The sequence below is a fragment of the Meriones unguiculatus genome, chromosome X (assembly GCF_030254825.1).
Source record: "Meriones unguiculatus strain TT.TT164.6M chromosome X, Bangor_MerUng_6.1, whole genome shotgun sequence".
Classification (NCBI taxonomy): Eukaryota; Metazoa; Chordata; class Mammalia; order Rodentia; family Muridae; genus Meriones; species Meriones unguiculatus.
The window spans coordinates 42,266,487-42,285,399 of NC_083369.1; the positions used below are offsets into that span (position 1 = coordinate 42,266,487).

The 18,913-nt window shown below is 41.0% G+C and overlaps 2 protein-coding genes across 2 annotated transcripts in view; one reads left to right on the top strand and one right to left on the bottom strand.

Annotated features, from left to right (window-relative positions):
• Nucleotides 1-16,664, bottom strand: part of Syn1 (synapsin I) — a 67,159-nt gene extending 50,495 nt beyond the window's left edge. Inside the window, 6 exon segments of the mRNA XM_060374839.1 lie at nucleotides 4,274-4,363; nucleotides 4,881-5,037; nucleotides 6,169-6,260; nucleotides 6,363-6,420; nucleotides 16,043-16,329; nucleotides 16,331-16,664. Coding sequence (XP_060230822.1) covers nucleotides 4,274-4,363; nucleotides 4,881-5,037; nucleotides 6,169-6,260; nucleotides 6,363-6,420; nucleotides 16,043-16,329; nucleotides 16,331-16,420 — 774 coding nt within the window. The 5' untranslated portion in view covers nucleotides 16,421-16,664.
• On the top strand, nucleotides 8,647-8,865 carry LOC110543000 (large ribosomal subunit protein eL38-like). Its single transcript, XM_060374840.1, has one exon. It carries the CDS (start codon nucleotides 8,647-8,649, stop codon nucleotides 8,863-8,865), a length of 219 nt encoding a protein of 72 aa, XP_060230823.1.
• Nucleotides 16,665-18,913: the final 2,249 nt, after the last annotated feature.

Sequence of the window (18,913 nt, forward strand, 5' to 3'; positions counted from 1 at the left end):
GGTTTTATGTTAAGGTCTCAGAAAACTAAAATAGATCTACCTAGCTACACTACGTCTGGCTATTTACCCAAAAGTTATCACACTTTTCACAATAGCTAGATTTTGAAACTGACACAGGTATCCCGCAACAGAAGCATATAAAAATGTTATACACACAATAAAAAAAAATCAGCCATAAAAGAAAATGAAGTTATGTCATCTGCAGAAAAAAAGATGTAACCAGAGATAATCATAGTAAGTGAATTAAGTCAGTTTCTCTGTGGGTCTTATATATGTAAAACTGCATATATACAAATTACATGAAAGTGGATCAAAATTGCCTGGGGGAACTAATGGGGGTGGAGAAAAGTGAGAGAGGTAGCCAATTCAAAGTGCAATATATACTTGCATAAAATGGCCTTATGTAACCCAGTATAATAAAATAAATACAGAAAAATGCATTGAACTAGATGTTTTCCTGATGACTATCAACCAAATATTTATTTAAAGAAGAAATTACATCAATTTTCCCCAAAACTGAAGGGAATGTAATACTGCCAAGCTCTTTCTATGAGAACAATAGTATCCTGATACCCAAAGTATATTAGAAAAGAAAATTTACAGGCCACTACTCCTTACAAATATAGATACCATAATCCTTAACAATATACTATCTGAATCTCACAATAGATTTACACTATGACCAAGTGAGCTTTAGCCGAGTAATGCAAATTTTTACATCCCGATGCATCACATAAATGATGGGTTTCATTTATAAAACTATGAACTTATATGAAAATCAATTGATGTAATATAGCATATTCATGGAATAAATAGCAAAAGCCATATGATCATGTCACTAAAACAGCAAAAGAATTTGAAAAAGTCCAACACCCTTTTATGATAAAAACCCATCACTTAGGTATACAAAGATAACTTCTACCAACATAATAAGCAGTTAAGATATGCCAAGTACAAAGGTTTAATCGCTTGACATTTATTAAGTAATTTAATTCTTACACCAAGTATATGATGCAAAAATATTAACACCTGAATTTTACTGATGGATAAACTGAGGTGCATGACATTTAAGTAAGTTCTCTTGAGCATTTCTTTCAGTGTTTCTCTACCATTAAATATTCCTCTTTTGAGAATTCTCTATTTGATTCTGTCCCCCATTTTTTAATTGGATTACTTGATTTATTGCTTTTTAACTTCTTGAGTTCTTTATATAGTCTGGGTATTAGCCCTCTGTCAGATATAGGATTGGTGAAGATAGAATAACCTTACCAGGCCACAGAGGAAGACACTGCAGCCAGTAGTGATGAGACCTGATAGGCTAGGGTCAAAGGAAGGGGAGGAGGACCTCCCTTATCAGTGGACTTGGGGAGGCGCATGAGAGAAGATGAGGGAGTGAGGGTGGGATTGGGAGGGGCTGAGGGAGGGGCTACAGCTGGGATACAAAGTGAATAAGCTATAATTAATAAATAATTATATAATTTTTTTAAAAAGCAAGTTCTCTTGTAAGTTGTAGGGCTAGGATTTCCACACAGAAATTCCAGCTAGGAATTTCTCATAATGCCATTCTATTGAACTGGTTCTCAAAGAATATGGAATAAATAATAATGGTGATAAACAAATTCAATTTTCTTAGAACTAATAGTTTGGTTGAGCATGGTAGCACACATCTTTAGTCCCAGCACTAAGAGGCAGGCAGATCTGTATGAGTTCCAAGCCAACCTGGTCTACAAAGACAGTTCCAGGACTGCCAGGATAGTTACACAGAGTAACCCTGTCTCAAAAAAAAAAAAAAAAAAAAAATCAAACCAAACCAAACCAGACCTAATGCTTTGAACTGTAAATAAATTTAATTCATACATATTTATTTTTAATTTTAAAATTTATTTATTTATACACTTTACATCTTAATTGTGCCTCCTTCCTCCTCTTCTCCTGATCCTATCCTCCCACCTTCTTCTCCCTTTCCCCCTTCCAACTTCTCCTCAGCAAAGGGGAGCCACCTGTACAAACCCACTGTGGCACATCAAGTCCCATCAGGACTAAGCACATCATCTTCCACTGAGGCCAGACAAGGTAGCCCAGCTAAGGGAAAGTGATGCAACCATAGCACTTGCACTATTAGTAGTAAAGTCAACAATGTTAGATTACAACTGGTATTTAATTATAATTTAAGCCATAAAATTGGTAATGTTTATTTATGTAAAGGGTATAACTTATAGCACTGGAAAAATTAGTAATTAGTTGTAAATTTTGGTGAAATTACTAACGATGAATCAACTTCTATTTATAACTAAATTTGACTCATAACCATAGCATATAGTAGCCACTGAAATATTAACAATTTGATTTCTTCTCAACATAAATACTAATTATGTATGTTGGTAAACTTATTTTGTTACAATTGTAATAAATTTTAGTATTAGTTGTTAAATCTAATACATTAGATATTGGTAATGATAATATTTGTTGAATATACTCCAGAATAGATACTTCTTTTTGTATTTATTTTTAATTAATTAATTTTTAATAAATTACAGTTTACTCACTTTGTATCCCAGCTGTAGCCCTCTTCCTCATCCCCTCCCAATTTCAACCTCCCTCTCTTATCTTCTCCCATGCCTCTCCTCAAGTCCACTGATAGGGGAGATCCTCCTCCCCTTCCATCTGTCCCTAGTCTATCAGGCCTCAACAGGACTGCCTGCATTGTCCTCCTCTGTGGCCTAGTAAGGCTGTTCCCACCTCGGGGGACAGAATAGACACCTCTAATTTGCATGCAAGCATAATTTGTAATATAGTTACCTATACTCATTGATAATGCTAGCAATGATTATTTGACCTCTATGTATCCAGGCTGGCCTCAAACTCATAATCTTCCTGCCTCTACCTTCTAAGTGCTAAGATTATAGACCCATGTCACCACATCTGGCTGATTATTTAATTTCTAGCAAAAATTCTAATTTAATTTATAATATTGGTACCCATAATATATGTCGATTACAATAATTTGTACTATTCATGATCATTTGTAGTAATAACGATTTTATTTTATGATAATAACAATGATTTAATTTATATTTGTAAATAATTTATAATATTCTATTGAACATTTTTATTGGCAGTCCTAGTTTGAAATATGGGTAAAATTTCTATCAGGAAGAGTATTTTAGTAACAATTATTTGGTTTCTACATGGAATACAATCTGATTATTGTTATTATGTTATTATGTTATTTCTATTAATTCACTCTAGAAATACATCTTTAATACCAGTAAGATTAAACGATATAAAATAGGATTTGATAAATATTGGGGTCAATAACTTAATTTATACTTGTAACTATTAGGAAATTTGTGGTCCTGGTTGAGCATTCCTTATCAAAAATCTAAGATCTGGAATATTCCCAATTACAAACATTTTGAGTACCACCATGTGTTCCACAAGTGTCGTATTCTATATGTAACTTCATGTGACAGGTAGCAGTCAAAACACAGGCTTACTAAAAATACTGTATTAGAGTAACTTGAAGTTATATTTATAAGGCATACGTGAAATATATTAATTTCATGTTTAGACTTGGGTCCCAGGGTGGAAAGATGGCTCAAGGATTAAGAGCTTTACGGAGGACTGAAGTTAAGTGTCCAGCACCCACATAGTAACTTACCACTGTCTGTAACTCCAGTTTCAGGGGATTTGACACCTATTTCTGGCCTCCATGGGCACTGCATTAGTGTGGTGCACAGACACACATGCAGGCAAAGCAACCACACACAATAAAAAAAAAATAAATAAATCTTTGGACTTGAGTCCCATGCTCAAAATACTGTATACATATACAAATATTTCAAAATCCAAAAGGAAAAATCTGATATCTGAAACATTTATGATTTTCAAGCATCTTGGACAAAGACTATTCAACCTGTTTGATAGACTCAATCATAAAGCTACTTCATTCCTCTACACCAGCGGTTCTCAACATTTCTCAATCTGTGATCCTTTAATACAGTTCCTTATGTTTTGGTGACCTCACAACCATAAAATTATTTCATTTCTACCTTCATAACTATAATTTTGCTACTGTTATGAATTGTAATGTAACTATTGGATGTGCAGGATATCTGATATGTCACCCCTGTGAAAAGGTGGTGACCCACAGGTTGAGAACTTGTGCTCTATGCATTTCTACCTGTAACACTCAGATATCGTACCATCAATACAGCTGTTAGTAATATTGCAGTAGTTCTGAATCTTTCCCACTCTGTTCTCCCAGGCTTACCATCTCTTTGTGATTGGGGTAGAAAGTCTGGTCAATCAGAGGGAATTCCTCTGTTCCAAGTTTCTTTTGTAGTCGAACCATCTGGGCAAACTATAAGAACCAGGAGACATGAATCAGTGAGTTCCTAACTTCAGGGGAGTCTGTAAGCTTGTACCCCAAGTGTTAATTTGGATCTGTAATGTCCTGAAGGCTCATGTGTTAAAAATTATTCCCCAGAGTGATGCTGTTTGGAGGTGTGGCCTACTAAGATGTTTTAGGTTGTTGTGGGGGTGCTATTCTCACAGGGGCTTAATTCTCTGCTTTCCTCTTTCTCTCAAAAGAAAGATAGCTTTGCTCCACTGTGTACTTCCACCATGATGCTCTGCCTTGCTACAAGCCCAAAGCAACAGGGCCAATATTTTATGGATTGAAACCTCAAAAACTGAGCTAAAACAAACCATTTCTTTTCGTGAGTTTGATTATCTCATGTATTTGTTACAGTGATGTAAAGCTAACTTGCATGTTAAAGTTTTAAACATCCTCATTTCTGAAAAGACAGAGTGGTTCCAGATTCCCACATGCACATACGTGCAATTCCATTTCCAGGAGCACTCTTGCTGTAACTTACCACCCAGGGTTTGTCACAGAAGTTGTAGACAGAATGCAAAGAGTTAACACTGGGGATTCCGGCATACTGCAGCCCAATGACCAAACTGCGGTAGTCTCCATTTCGTGCCATGCTAAAGGCATGCTGGCGGATCAGCACAAAGTCTGGCTTCAGAGACCTGGGTTGGGGGCACAGATAAAATTTTGAGCATCTTCAACCTCCCACCAGCTAGGAAGTACGCTACCACTCTTGAATTTCTGAGTATTCATAGCTCCTGGAAATTGCAAAGTGTTTTTTTTTTCTCCCTTTGCCCATATGGACAAGCTGGTCCTTCTGCCTGGAACATTGTTGCCACCCTTTCCCCATCTGGTGACTGATTTCTTTTCAGACATTCCTGTCTGCTGAAGGTCAGCTTGCAAATGCTACCCACTCCACTACGGCATCTCCCTGGTCACAGTCTCTCAGGCTCCAGTTGTTCTTGGGATCTGTGAGCTCTTCTTTCCACCTGCATATTTCCCCAGCATACATACAGAAATCTCTCCTTCACTTTCTTCAGCTCATTCTCAACTATTTCTTACACTACCAGGCCTCTATCCAAATTGCAAAACCCATTATCTTCCAACGAAGATATCTGATTCTCTGTTTTTGGTTTTTCCTTGTGATTCCATCTTTTCTTTCTTTCTTTCTTTCTTTCTTTCTTTCTTTCTTTCTTTCTTTCTTTCTTTCTTTCTTTCTTTCTTTCTTTCCTTCCTTCCTTCCTTCCTTCCTTCCTTCCTTCCTTCCTTCCTTCCTTCTTTCTTTCTTTGTTTTATTTTTGTTATTTTGAGACAGGGTTTTTCTGTGTAGCCTTGGCCGTCCTGGAACTCACTCTGTAGATCAGGCTGGCCTCAAAGCTCCACCTGCCTCTGTCTCCTCTTTACATTTTCTTATTACCTATTCATAAAACAAGTTAAAGGCAGAAGGGTTTTATATTTGGGAGGGTGTTATGTTTTGCTCACCACTAGGTCACTTAGCATGTAGAAGAGTTCTTGGCACACAACAGGTGTTAAATAAATGTCTGTTGGTGTCAACTACTAAGGACAGCACCTAGAATGAAGTAGATGCTCAACAAATATTTGTTGAATGAAAAATTGAGAAGTTTCCTTGTAGTCTGCTAGGATCCTTGGCTACTTAGAACAGCCCTCTCACTGCCACATTCTGTACCTAAGATTTTGCTCACTGAACATGTGTATAGTTAGTGACTCTCCCAATTCTAAGGGAGTCCCTTATGCTTTTCCCTGTAACACTAGTCTGCCTTTTTCACACTCACCTCACAACTTTGACCCCATTCCGAAGAACTTCCATGTCCACAGAAAATCCTCCATTGGCATGAGCCACAAGATTGAGATCAGAGAATTCAGCCTGGAAAAGATAGAAAATCAATGATTTGCCCACATCATGTAAGTGTGAACAATGGGTTTGCTGCCCAGATGATGGAGTTCCAAGCCTGCTTCCTCAACTTACTTGCTCTACTTTAATGTCAGTTTCTCCATGTATCTTCTTCCCTTTGAAGTATTTTGCCCTGTATAGAGAAATACAGAAGGACACATCCATCAGTGCTCAGATCTCAGACATAAAGATCAGACCCAGGCTGGTCCCTCGAACTCTTTTCCCCATCAGTTCTGGTACAGAAACCACAGAATACTTTAAAATAGCTTGTGAAAATACTTTGTGAACAATGAACAATGTAATATCTGTGGAAGTATGTAAAGGATATTATAAAAGACCATAGAGAGCAGACATGCCTCAAACTATGGTATCTCATCACATTAGTATTCTAAGTATTCCTGTAAAAGCTTTGGAAAATGAATGGTGTTGTGTCAATTATAATGGACTTTGAACTACATAAAGGTCTGTAAATGACCAAGAACCTCAGAGAATATAAAGACATGAGATGTACCCTATAGTGTCGTATGTTTCAGTGCTTGTGTGGGTCTTGGTACTTGTGTCTGCATGAGTCCAAAGTGACTTTCTGTTCTCAGTTTTACCATAAAGCTGCGCCTTGATCAAGGGTGTCATCTGCTGTGGGGGCTTCAACAGCTATGGGTGGACAGTTGCATCTTAACAGGAGCTGCCAATTGAGGGGTGCAGCTGCGGCTGCTTGTAAAGAAGCTGTAGCCAGCAATGACGGGGGGGGGGAAGGAATGCAGCTGAGGATGAAGCCACAAGAAGAGGAGCAGGAGCAGCAGCATTAGGCACATTACAAATTGCTTTGTCGTTGCCTCCAGCCTCACCCAGCTTCCAGCAGCCTCCTCTCCCAGGATCATAATTCTACCAAACAGGCTTCTTCATAGAAGCCCCAGTCAGGATTTTCATGGAAGGGAGATGAAAGGAAGAGACAAAGTGAAGAGACACTCCTAGGAAAACCAGTCACTAGCATGTACACAGTCAGCAACTCTGATACATATATATTGCACAAATGCATCCTGTTGGCTTCATTTATGTGCACAAAAGGACTCAAGAACAGCTGCTTCCTTTTTCTTTTTTTCTGTATATTGTTTCTCTTTTGATCTCTCTGTCTCCCTCTGTCTCTCTGTCTGTCTGTCTCTCTCTCTCTCACACACACACACTAACACTGTTCCCCATAAACAGAAGAGAATCTTTAAGATCTCGTGGGTTTCCATTTATAACTGATGATAGATGAGGATGACACCTAATTTCTTGAGGTTACCTCCTGTGCTGGATAGTTTTATATCAACTTTACATAACCTAAAGTCATCAGAGAGGAAAAAGCCTCAATTGAGAAAATGCATACATCATTGCTTTTCAAGGTTTGTTGTTTTTTGCTTGTTTTTGACAGTAAGTGTACTGGCTGCTATTGTGTTCTACTCTGCTCGGGCTCTTCTTTGGGGCCAACAAGTCTTTGTCCTTTTGACAGCTCACGCCTTTCTCTCCAATGAAAATTGTCATCTGTTATAGGCAGCTGCTTTGGCCAAGGTGACATCTACTTTTCTTCTTTCTTTCTTTCTTTCTTTCTTTCTTTCTTTCTTTCTTTCTTTCTTTCTTTCTTTCTTTCCCTTCCTTCCTTCCTTCCTTCCTTCCTTCCTTCCTTCCTTCCTTCCTTCCTTCCTTCCTTCCTTCCTTTCTTTCTTTCTTTCCCTTCCTTCCTTCCTTCCTTCCTTCCTTCCTTCCTTCCTTCCTTCCTTCCTTCCTTTCTTTCTTTCTTTCTTTCTTTCTTTCTTTCTTTCTTTCTTTCTTTCTTTCCCTTCCTTCCTTCCTTCCTTCCTTCCTTCCTTCCTTCCTTCCTTCCTTCCTCCCTCTTTCTTTGTTTTTTTTTTTTTTTTGAGGCAAGGTCTCACTGTGTAGCCCTTGCCGGCTGGAAACTTGCTTTGTAGACCATGATGGCCTTGAACTCACAGAGATCTACCTGTCTTTGCCTCCCAAGTGCTTGGATTAAAGGCATGAGCTACCATGCCCAGCAATACTTAATTTTTTGAGTTTAGCCCTTTATTTATTTCTGGTCTTGAGGGGGTATGAAGGTGTGCTTGCTAGTTTTATGTCTACTTGAGACAACTAAAGTCATCAGAGGCAAGGGAGCCTCAACTGAGAAAATGACTTCATAACATTGGGCAGTAGGTAAACCTATCTTTCTTACTTAGGGATTGGTGTAGAATGGCCCAGCTTCTGTGGATGGTGCTACCTCTGAGCTAGAGGTCCTGGGTCCTACAAGAAAGCTAGTTTTTCTTGTACTCTCTGGTTCTGCCATTCTGAGTGTTTAGGCACTTGCCAGTGCTGAACACCTGTCTTCATGCCTTGGAAATTTGAGAAAATCAAGAACTTTTTGCTAACATCCCAGAAGAAGTATGCAAAATTCATCAAGAACAAGATCAATAGGAACAAGGATAATATGAAATTCAAGGTTCAGTGCAGCAGGTGTCTTTATACCCTGGTCAGCACAGACAGGGAGAAGGCAGAGAAATTGAAGCAGTCCCTGCCCCCTGGTTTGGCAGCGAAGGAGCTTAAATGAACTAGACCTTCACATTTGACTATTAAATACCCTGAAAAGAAAAAAAAAGAAAAAAGAAAGAAAGGAAGGAAGGAAGGAAGAAAACAAGAAACAAAGAAAGGTGAGGCTAAGCAAGCAATGGAGAGCAAGCCAAAGAACAGCACTCCTACATGGCCTCTTTGAATTGCTGCCCTGACTTCTTTCAATGATGGACTATGATGTGGAAATATAATCCAAACAAACTCTGTCCTTTCCAACTTGCTTTTTTGGTCACCATGTTTCAACATAGCAATGATAACCCTAAATAAGACAGAAAGCTAACCTCTTTCTCATCTGGGCTGACATTGAAGGGCCAGATCAGCTCCAGAGTACCCCCTGGGAACAGCTGAGGCCTCTGACATATCCTATCCTCTGTTCAACCCTATACTCTTTACAGTGTTGATCCTAAAGACATACCCAGTAGGCTTTCTGCATGAAAATCTCTGCCTCTTTAGTCTGTTCCAGGAAGTGAACTGATAACACTGGGTCATAGGAGTCAAACTACAGAAGAAGGCTCTTAGCATGATTTTGTAGCTGAGTTATCCAGTATCCAGCTCACCCAGTGAGCACCCTTGGTGGCAGTACATCCCATAACATACTGTATCGATACAAATTCCTCTGAGGCAGGTGCAGTTTGTGATGCTTATGAGGATAGTATGCAGTTTGTGATGCATAAGAGGATGCCATATGATCTGGGATGCCTTGAGACACTGGGTGGTATCATTGTGACAAAAGATGAAGTATGGAATTTCTTTTTTAAGTGATGAAGAATGATACAATAAGCCCCTGGCATTTGGAAGATGAAGTGACTTCCTGATAGTGGACTGCAATAGGAATCTAGTGGAGGAAAGTGAAGCAGCTGGTGAAATATTCTTGACACTTGACAGATATGAAAGAAATGATAACCAGGTTGGGGTAACTGTTTGTTAAATGACACTTGTTAACCTCAGAAAGACCTGCATAACCACCAATTCAAGACAAAATATGAAAGGCAGAGGATGTCCTTTGCAATTTTAAAGAAACCTTAATCTGCAGTGAGAGAGCAGATGGGAGGACCAGGTTCAGGGTTTAATTTTAAGAATAGTGGAACTTCAGAGAAGGGTGATCTACCTCTCTGCCACACCATGCTCAGCCCTAAGAGGACAGGTGTGGTACCTAAGGATGCAGTTAGACATCCTGAATTTACCTGAACCCATTGTACCAGCAGAAGCAGTCTACTCACCTTTACTACATAGAAACCTTCCCTTGTTTGAGACAATGTAGTATCCCTTAAGTACCTCATAAACCAGTGCATGTCCTGCTCAGGATCTACTCCCAATTACTATACTGCAAAGCTGACCAATAACTAGATCTTGCTTACAGTGAGTCCCCTGGACCAGGGACACACTAATGTTTTTATTTCCATGACTAACCCCCAGTGGGATAAAAGCTAGTACAGAGAAGTCCAAATAGAAGCCTCTGAGATAACACCTCTATGCCCCTACCAAAGCAGTAAATAAGGGCTGGGTGTCTAGCTCAGTGGCAGAACACATTCCTAATATGCATGGAGTCCTAGCTTTCAACCCGAGCACTTGACAAACACAGAACAAAACAACAGTAAATTGAAAGCAATGCTATGAGGCTACAAGGGCACTTGTCTCATCATATCTCCATTGAATTAACTAGTTATGTTTCTGAAGAGACTGGACAGAGCCAGAGAATTCTTGTAGACTGCTGCAAATGTCACCAACTAGTACCTTTATTTGTAGCTACAATACTGGACATGTTATTATTATAAATTCATAATGTATCAAGTATGACAGGCAGCCATCAATTTGGCAGATGTACTTCTTCAATTCTGATTAGAAAAAAACACCAAAAACAGCTCACATGACATTGACAATATCTGTTGATGGTTTTTCCATAGGATTCTGTTGTTTCTCTCAACCTACATTATAATATAGTACAGAAGAATATAAACCATCTGGACATCCCATAGAATATCACACTGGACCATTACATCAGTTACATCATGATGATTATGCAAGATGAAGAAGAGATGGTTAGCATATTGTCTTGATAATACACATGTAATCTGAGGTGGGGATGGTGGGGATTCACTATCTTCCTGAGGCAGGAGGATGATGAATTTGAGGCCAGACTAGGCAATGTAGTGAGTTCCAGGTTATTCTAAGGTACATATTAAGAACATGTCTCTCAAACATCAAAAGATTCATAAACTTGAGAAGGCAGGAGAGAGACCATTCAGAGTCTTAGGGACCTATCATGTTAGTAATATTGTAGTGACCAAAAGCATGCCAGGACACTTCCAAAGAAGAACGCTGAGCTTTGCATTTCATGCCTTCTACTGCAAAGAGACAGCTTTCAAGTTCTGGAAGCATCATATTCTACACCTGGACCCATGTTCCAAGTGACATTTAAAGTTGTCAGTTCTGAGTAGAGATCAGAGCCTAAGAGGGCACTGTGGCAGATCCAGGATGTGGTGCAAACAGTCCTGCCACTTAGGATATTTAACCTGGCAAGTCTTTTGATACCAGAGGTGTCAGTAGTGGAGACAGATGCAGTGTGGAGCATATGAGAAGCTTAAGTTTGAGATTCTCAGGATTCTGGAGCTAGGTCATACCATCTTCAGCAGGGGCTTAGATACCTTTGTGGTCATTGTATTTCAGATAAGGTCTTACTGTTTTGGGACATTCTCTATAGCCAAGACTGTCATCAAATGAATTATCCTTTTACCTTAGCCTCCTGAGCTAGGATTGCAGGCAAGTACCACTATGCCTGGCTGAATTATATGCTGCCTGAGAAACAGATTCCACTGCAGTATTCCTTATAGAGACAGAATGCTTGACCATAGAGCACCAAGTGACTGTGTACCCAAAACAGCTCATTAATGAGCTGAGTCAGACTACACCCATCAACTAATAAAGTTATATGTTTATAGGCAATGTTAAGTGAATTGTCTGGTTGTTCAGAGGCCAGGAAAAAAAATGACTGGAAGATCATAACAAGAAGGCCTGGGGCACAGAAGTCTGGGTGAACATATGGGAGTAGGCTAAAAGGCAGGAATGAAGATCTTTGTACTGTGTGCTAACACCCACCAGGCTTTATCCACCATGGAAGTGGTACTAGGCAACCAAGTAGATAGGATGAGTCAGCCAGACGATGTCAGCCAGCCTCTAATGAGCCACCTCAGTGCTAGCAGATGGACACAGAAATGAAATGGCAATGGCAGCAGAGATAAAAGCTACATGTGGAGCTAATCTTCCTGTCTTCCAGCAAGAAAGAGCAACATTGAATCTTTGAATTGACACCATACGTCAAAACTAAATAGCCACTGGGGACAATCTGACTGGTTTGGGCTTCTTCTATGTTGGAAAAAAAATAGTGATCTGTTTTGACTAGAAATTTCCATGTGTGGTTTGCCTTTTCATTTTCTGAGTAAGACTAGCAAGTATCACTGTTTAAGGGTTTAAATAATACTTGATCCCCAACAGCAGAGGATCCCATTGCATCAAACCAAAGGACACATGTCATAACAAACTAAAGGAAGGCAAAGTAAAGAGGTGCAAATGTGGCCTATGACTATGGAATTAACCAATGAGGTTCCATACACACAACTCAGAGAGTGCTGGCCTGAGAGAATGAAGCCATAAGTATCACCTCATTTTGGAGATGACACCATGCATTACCTTCCTAAAAGCAAAGGAAACCCTCAGTCCATGATCACTGTATATGTATATGTAATAGGTAGAGTACATGAGTCTGGGAAGTCAGAGGTCACAGTGGAGACAATCCATCTTTTCATCAATTCCAGTGATTCACTTTTAGAATCTGTGCTTCCTGTTCCCTCAGGGTTCTGCAAGGTTCTTCGGGGGTGAGGGGCAATGCTACCAGGGGACACAACAAGAATCCCATTAAACTCTAAACTATGATTTCCACCTGGGCACTTCTGGTTTCCTTTGGTAAGTAAAGAGAAGTCACTAGCAGAAGAATGTAACATTGAGAGCTAGGAAGGAGGAGTTATGGCTGTTGGTACACACTGAGGGCAGAAAGGAAAACATTTGGCATCCAGGCCATCCACTTTGGCATCTGTTAGAACTCCTTGTTCAGCTTTCATGTTAAGTATACAAGGAAGCTGCCAGAGTCTGAGTCAGGTGTGGGGACACAGGCTCAGGGATCCCTCAAAAATGAAGGAATGGATCACTAGTAAAGTAAGACACTGAGACCAACAGAGGTGCTAGCTGAAGGGAAACATCTGTTTCCAAGAAATTCTATCTAAGAAAAGAAGCCACAATAAGAAAAACAGTTTATATACCCCACTAAATACATATTTACATAATAACTCACGATATATATATATATATGTATATTATATAAGACCCATATGTTTTATGACAAACAGGATTCAGATATGCCTTATATATTAAATAGCACATAAAATATATATCATACATTCTCTAGGGTGCATAGTAGAATATACATAAGTATACACACATAATTAGAATTAAAATTTCAGCTGGGCATAGTCTTACACATTGGCAATCTATCATTTCAGAGATATTGATGGGAGGATCATGAGTATGAAGCTAGCCTGGGTTACACAGCAAGGCCTTCCTTGTCTCAAAAAAGTTTTGGTAAATAATCATCTTTATTATATGCAATATAGTTTTGCATTTCTTGTTCTACTTTATTCCATTTTGTGAAGACAATCCTATATTTGTAGATGTATTATGTAGTATAAAGCCATTATATAACACATACAGCATGTAGTACATATCATATATCATATATAGTATACATCATATATGTTAATGAAATAAGTCTTATTAGATAACTGCGTACTATGTAAAACATACTATGTTCTCTCTTTCCATTTATCCTGCTTCCTGAAAACAGTGGCAAGTGCTTTCTAGATTGATGGTTGAGGGGAAAGACTCCTGGGAAGGTGGCTACAAAGTATGTGTGTGAGGGCAGGATCTAGTAAAAAAAATAGGGGGGAACTAGACTTCAAGGCATGGAAATACGTTCTTCTAAGTATACAATATGTGCACATTAAATGCTTATAGGGATAAGTAAGAAAAGTTAGAGGAAATTCAACTAGTGGTTGGGATTAGAAGAAAGGGAGAGCTGACAGAGTGTTCTTCCTAACATATATAATTGTTTAACAAATTCATTCCATATCCTGTCTCATAGAAAGTATGCAGTAAATACCTGTAGAATGGATTAAAGGGCTTAAATAGAAAGGATGGCATGGTAAGGGCTTCTGAGGAAGGGGTGATCAAGCTAGTAAATACATGATACTCAATTTGTCTAACTAGATCTCTGAAGAGCGAGCCCTTAAGGCAGTGGCAAGAACTTCCAGAGACCTGGAAAGAGGAGACTTCGGATGACTCATACAGTTGTTGATCAGTAAGTGTTGATTGGCTTAAATAGACTAACAGTATTTCGATGTATGGGCTTAAGGCTAGGAAGAGAGGATCCTAGGGAGTTACTAAAGGGAATAGGAAAAGGGTTCTAGGTTAATTGGAGAAAAGCTTAAAAGGCAGGCTTCGTGGTTAGGGCAGATTCTTTTAGAGGTAATGAAGGGAAATGTATTTTCTATATACAACTGGTACTACGTAGGTGCTGGTTTCATCGACTGCAGGAAAAGGTATCTAAGGACCAGGCATACACACACAGGAGATCTCCATAAATGCTCATGGGAGCCACTAGAGGATAGGTTCTTTGGAGGAAGGTCATCAGACTGGAACACAGAATGGACAAGAAATCAGTGTTCACTGAATCTTTTCAGAAATGACCTTTGATGAGGAAGGCTAGGGATGAGTATAGAATAGTTTGATAAATACCCACTGGATCCTTGGAGGAAAAGATCTATTGAAAAAGGAGAAAGAGGTACAGAAACTTGATCTAGGCAAGCACAATTTTCCTTTTATGCAAGGAAGATTTTTTGTGGAGAAGGTATAAAGCAGGTGCTCCATCAATGCTCTAAGGAGGGATAAAAAGAAAAGGCCTTTGGCAAAAGTGACCCAAATGGTTCCTATAGCAACTGCTAGATATTTGAGTACTAGATTAGCTCTTGCCACAGACTTTTGTGAAAAGGTCATTGGCTGGGTCATGCAAATGGTGCTCAGTATATGCTGATGGAAGCTCCTGAAGGAAAAGGCATTGGATAAAGATTTGGTGCTAGGGTATACAGCTTACACTCAACAGATGCTTGCTGAATATACAAGGCTCACATTTTAGGGACCTGATCAATGTTGAATGGATCCACCAAAGGCCTTTAAAAAGTGTCTGGAGAACAGTAGATACAGGAAGCACTCAATAAATGTCTTCTAGATTCATTATAGGAAAAGGTCATTGAGGAGAGACTGGCAATGAGTCACAAACAGAAAGCTTGAAAATTCACAGAACTCACACTTGGAAAATGATTCTTTTGAGGCAGGTTTAGGGATAGTACACAACAAGCATTAGATCCTTCGGGAAAATAGGTCCCTTCAGAGCACACACCTGGACTTGGACTGCATAGAAGACATTCAGTTAAGGTTCATAGGATCCATCAGAGGCAGAGCTTGTAATAAGAAACTGGGGTAAAATACACAACCAGCACTCAATCACTGTTTACAGACAAGTTTGAAAGGTTGAGGAGGGCTCTGGGGTGGGACACATAGCATCAATTGGATACATGTTCACAAGATTCATGACAGAAAAGACTTAGGGCATGAATCAGGCTCTCAAAACATGCCCACATTAGTCATTAAAGCCAAACACCTCGAGGGAAGGGTCCTTCACTGAGGTATACTGCAGGTACTGAATAAATGCTTATAAGATTCATTAGGGACAAGGCCTTCCAGGCAAGAATTGGGCAAAGGAGGGTGGGCACATTTGGCCCTTAAAAACTTTCTGCATACATCAAAGCCAAAGGCTTTTAGGAATAAGGATTAGAAAGAGGTATAGGCAACAGATAAGTTGCTCCTTGTACCCATTTTAGTTTGTGGGAAGTAAAAGCGGGGCGTAAAGGAAGAGCTGAGCACAAATCATCAAAAGGAAGAAATTGGGTGAGGGTACAGATACAGGTTCACAAGTGGCTCTCAATAATTGCTCATTCACAGTAGAAAGATCCTGGGACCCAGGCCCTAGAAGAGGCGCAACAGCGGCTTACCAGTCGGTGTGCGGCTCGTCGATGACCAGCAGCACCCTGGCGGCGGCGCCCCCGCGGCCTGCGCCCCCAGAACCACCGCCCACCTGCTCGCTGAAGGTGGCGGCTGCGGCTGCCGTGGTCTGCTTGACTGCGTTAGACAGTGAAGAGAAGAAGCCACCGCCCCCCGAGGACCCAGGACTAGGGGCTGCAGGAGAGGCCACTGGTGCGGCCGTGGACGCCCTCTCGGCAGTGGCGGTAGCTGAGCCGGGCGTTGCCCCAGGGCTGGCGGCTGAGGGCGGGGGCGGGGGGCGGCTGCGGGCGCTGCAGGTCTGTCATGTACCCATTCGGCAGATTGGCCATGAAGTTGCTGTCCGACAGGCGGCGCCGCAGGTAGTTCATGGTGGCGGCTTGGGGCAGGAGATCCAAGAGGCAGTGGGTCCGTGGGCTGCGGGGGCGGAGCAAGAGGGGCCCAGTAGCACAGCGGCGCTCTCCAGCACGACGCGACTCCTCTGCTGCCCGCTGCAGACTGAGGCAACGCGGAGGCTCAGCCGCCGCAGCGCGTATGGTCGCGCCCTCACCCCCCTATCTTGCACTTCTTATGGTGCAGTCCGACTGGACCCACGGCAGCGCGGACGCGACCAAGGCTTCGAGGAAGGGGAGTTTGGGGAGGGCTGGAGAGTGACGTCAGTCCGCCTTCGGTGCTGGGGAGGTGGTGGCTCGCACCAGCGGCGGGGGCGAGAGCTCTGTCCGCGGTGCTGAATCCTACAGTGCGCATGCGCCTCATCCTCTTCCCCTCCCCCTCCAATTGGGGGATGCGCAATTTGAGGGGTGGGGGCTGGGGTTCTTGTCCGAAGGGTCCAGACCTGTAGTAAGGAAGCTCCCTCCCCACGATCCCACCCTGTTTAGTAGCCTCTTCCTGATCTTTAGGCTCACTTGCTCTCATAAATCCTCCCTGGATATTTGGTTTCCAGTGTTGATTTTCACCGTTGAAGGCATTTTGGGGGTGAGGGTGGGAGTAGAGGCACACTCAGAGAGGAGCATAAAAGTAGAAATTCTTACTGCAGTGTACCCGGCGAGATATCTCCTACATCTACACTGTCAGGCAAAGAAAAGAGCATGAAGGTGGCGTAAACATTACCAGACAGGCGGAGGTGGACACTTGGTTAGTTTACATATCCTTGCCCTTGGTGGTGAGAGCCTGAGGGAACACAGAGAATAATACACATAGAAAAGTAAGGAAAGACACAGGTTATATGTACATCATAGAACACATAGGCATCCAGGTGTATATGCAGACACACAGGCCCAGGAAAATACAATGAGCACAATGAGAACACATACACACAGGCAACACATTGATACAAACACCCAAGAATCTCATATAAGTATACATATCTAAAGAAAAAACATGCTCCCAGATGAGCATGGAAACAATCCCTGCAGCGCTATCTCTTATGTGTATCCAGCCTCCTCCCCACACACACATTTAATCTACATGCCTTCAATTCCTCTATTCTTGACATAGCCCAAACCCAGTGTCATCAGTGTTCATGGATGTCTTCCTCCATGCAGAAGAACTTTGCAGGGAGGAAACAAAATAATATTTTCATATTAGAGTTAAGGTAATTGTGATGGTCTGAATAAGAATGATTCCCATAGGCTCATATATTTGAATGCTTAGTCACCAGGGAGTGGCCCTATTTGAAAAGATTAAAAGGATTAGGAGGTGTGGCCTTGTTTGTCACTAGAATGAGCTTTGGAGTTTCAAAAGCCCATGCCAAGTCCAGAGTCTGTCTGTGTCTGTTGCCTGTGGATCAGCGACATGCTCTCAGGTACTTCTCTAGCAACAAGCCTTGTGCCTGCTACCATGCTCCCCTATGATGATAATGGGCTCACCTCTGAAACTGTAAACAAGCCCCCAATTAAATGTTTTTTTTTTTATGATAATTGCCTTGGTAATGGTACCTTTCACAGCAATAGAACATTGACTAAGGCAGTAATCCAGGCAGTGCTAGGGTGTAGAAACCATTATGTCAACTTGTAAGATCCTGGCTACAACAAAATTATAAATCCATAGTTATTGGCTTATATGTACATTGGCTTATCCAAATCCCCAAACAATGGTCAGATAAAATGATTTCTGCTTTGCCAATGAGGAAAATCCATGAGCTTCAAATCATTCCCAAAAAGTCATGTTTGTTGTGGTTGGTATATGTGGCAGGAAGATGAAACATCCAGTGCCAGTGTACTCACAACAAAGTAGGTTATAGTAAGGGATAGGGCCAGAATGATTGGCTACATCACTGATCCTAGTGAGCAATGAGTGAGTGATGATTGTGGAGTAGATAACCTGGCATGAATCTTTTGCCTGAAAGATTTTAGAGCAAATCATCCACTTATTCATTTCTTTTTAAACCAGATCTTGCTATGCCGTCCAGGCCAGCCTGATATTATGTAGCCCAGGCTGGCCTCAGTCTCTTCAGTAAGAAGATTCCTGGTGTGCATTACCATTCCTGGACATTTGTTCATTCCGTATTCTTTATGTCAATGGCTTGTTAAACATAGCAGTAATAGGGTGGGATCTGGAGTCACATAGTTGGGTTCAAGACTAGCATCCACAATATGGTTGGGGAAATGACTTAATCTCTCTGAGAGTTGTTTTTTCAACTATAAAAGAGGGAAAGATAGGAGAGGCATAACCTTTGTGCTTGTGCTGTAGCCCCATCAGAAATGCCTCTCCAGTCAGTACTCAAAACCTATTGGTGACCATCTTGTCTCTAGAAACCATGCCTCCACCTAACTTTTCTCATTCCTTTTTTGCTATGTTTGTACAGTTCCCAAGCTCAACATTCCCTAGCTATCCTCTTACTCCCTCTTCTAGCCTATTGAGGT

What these genes read in the sequence shown, in the direction of transcription:
- LOC110543000 (XM_060374840.1), top strand. Translation starts at nt 8,647, where the DNA reads ATGCCTTGGAAATTTGAGAAAATCAAGAACTTTTTGCTAACATCCCAG.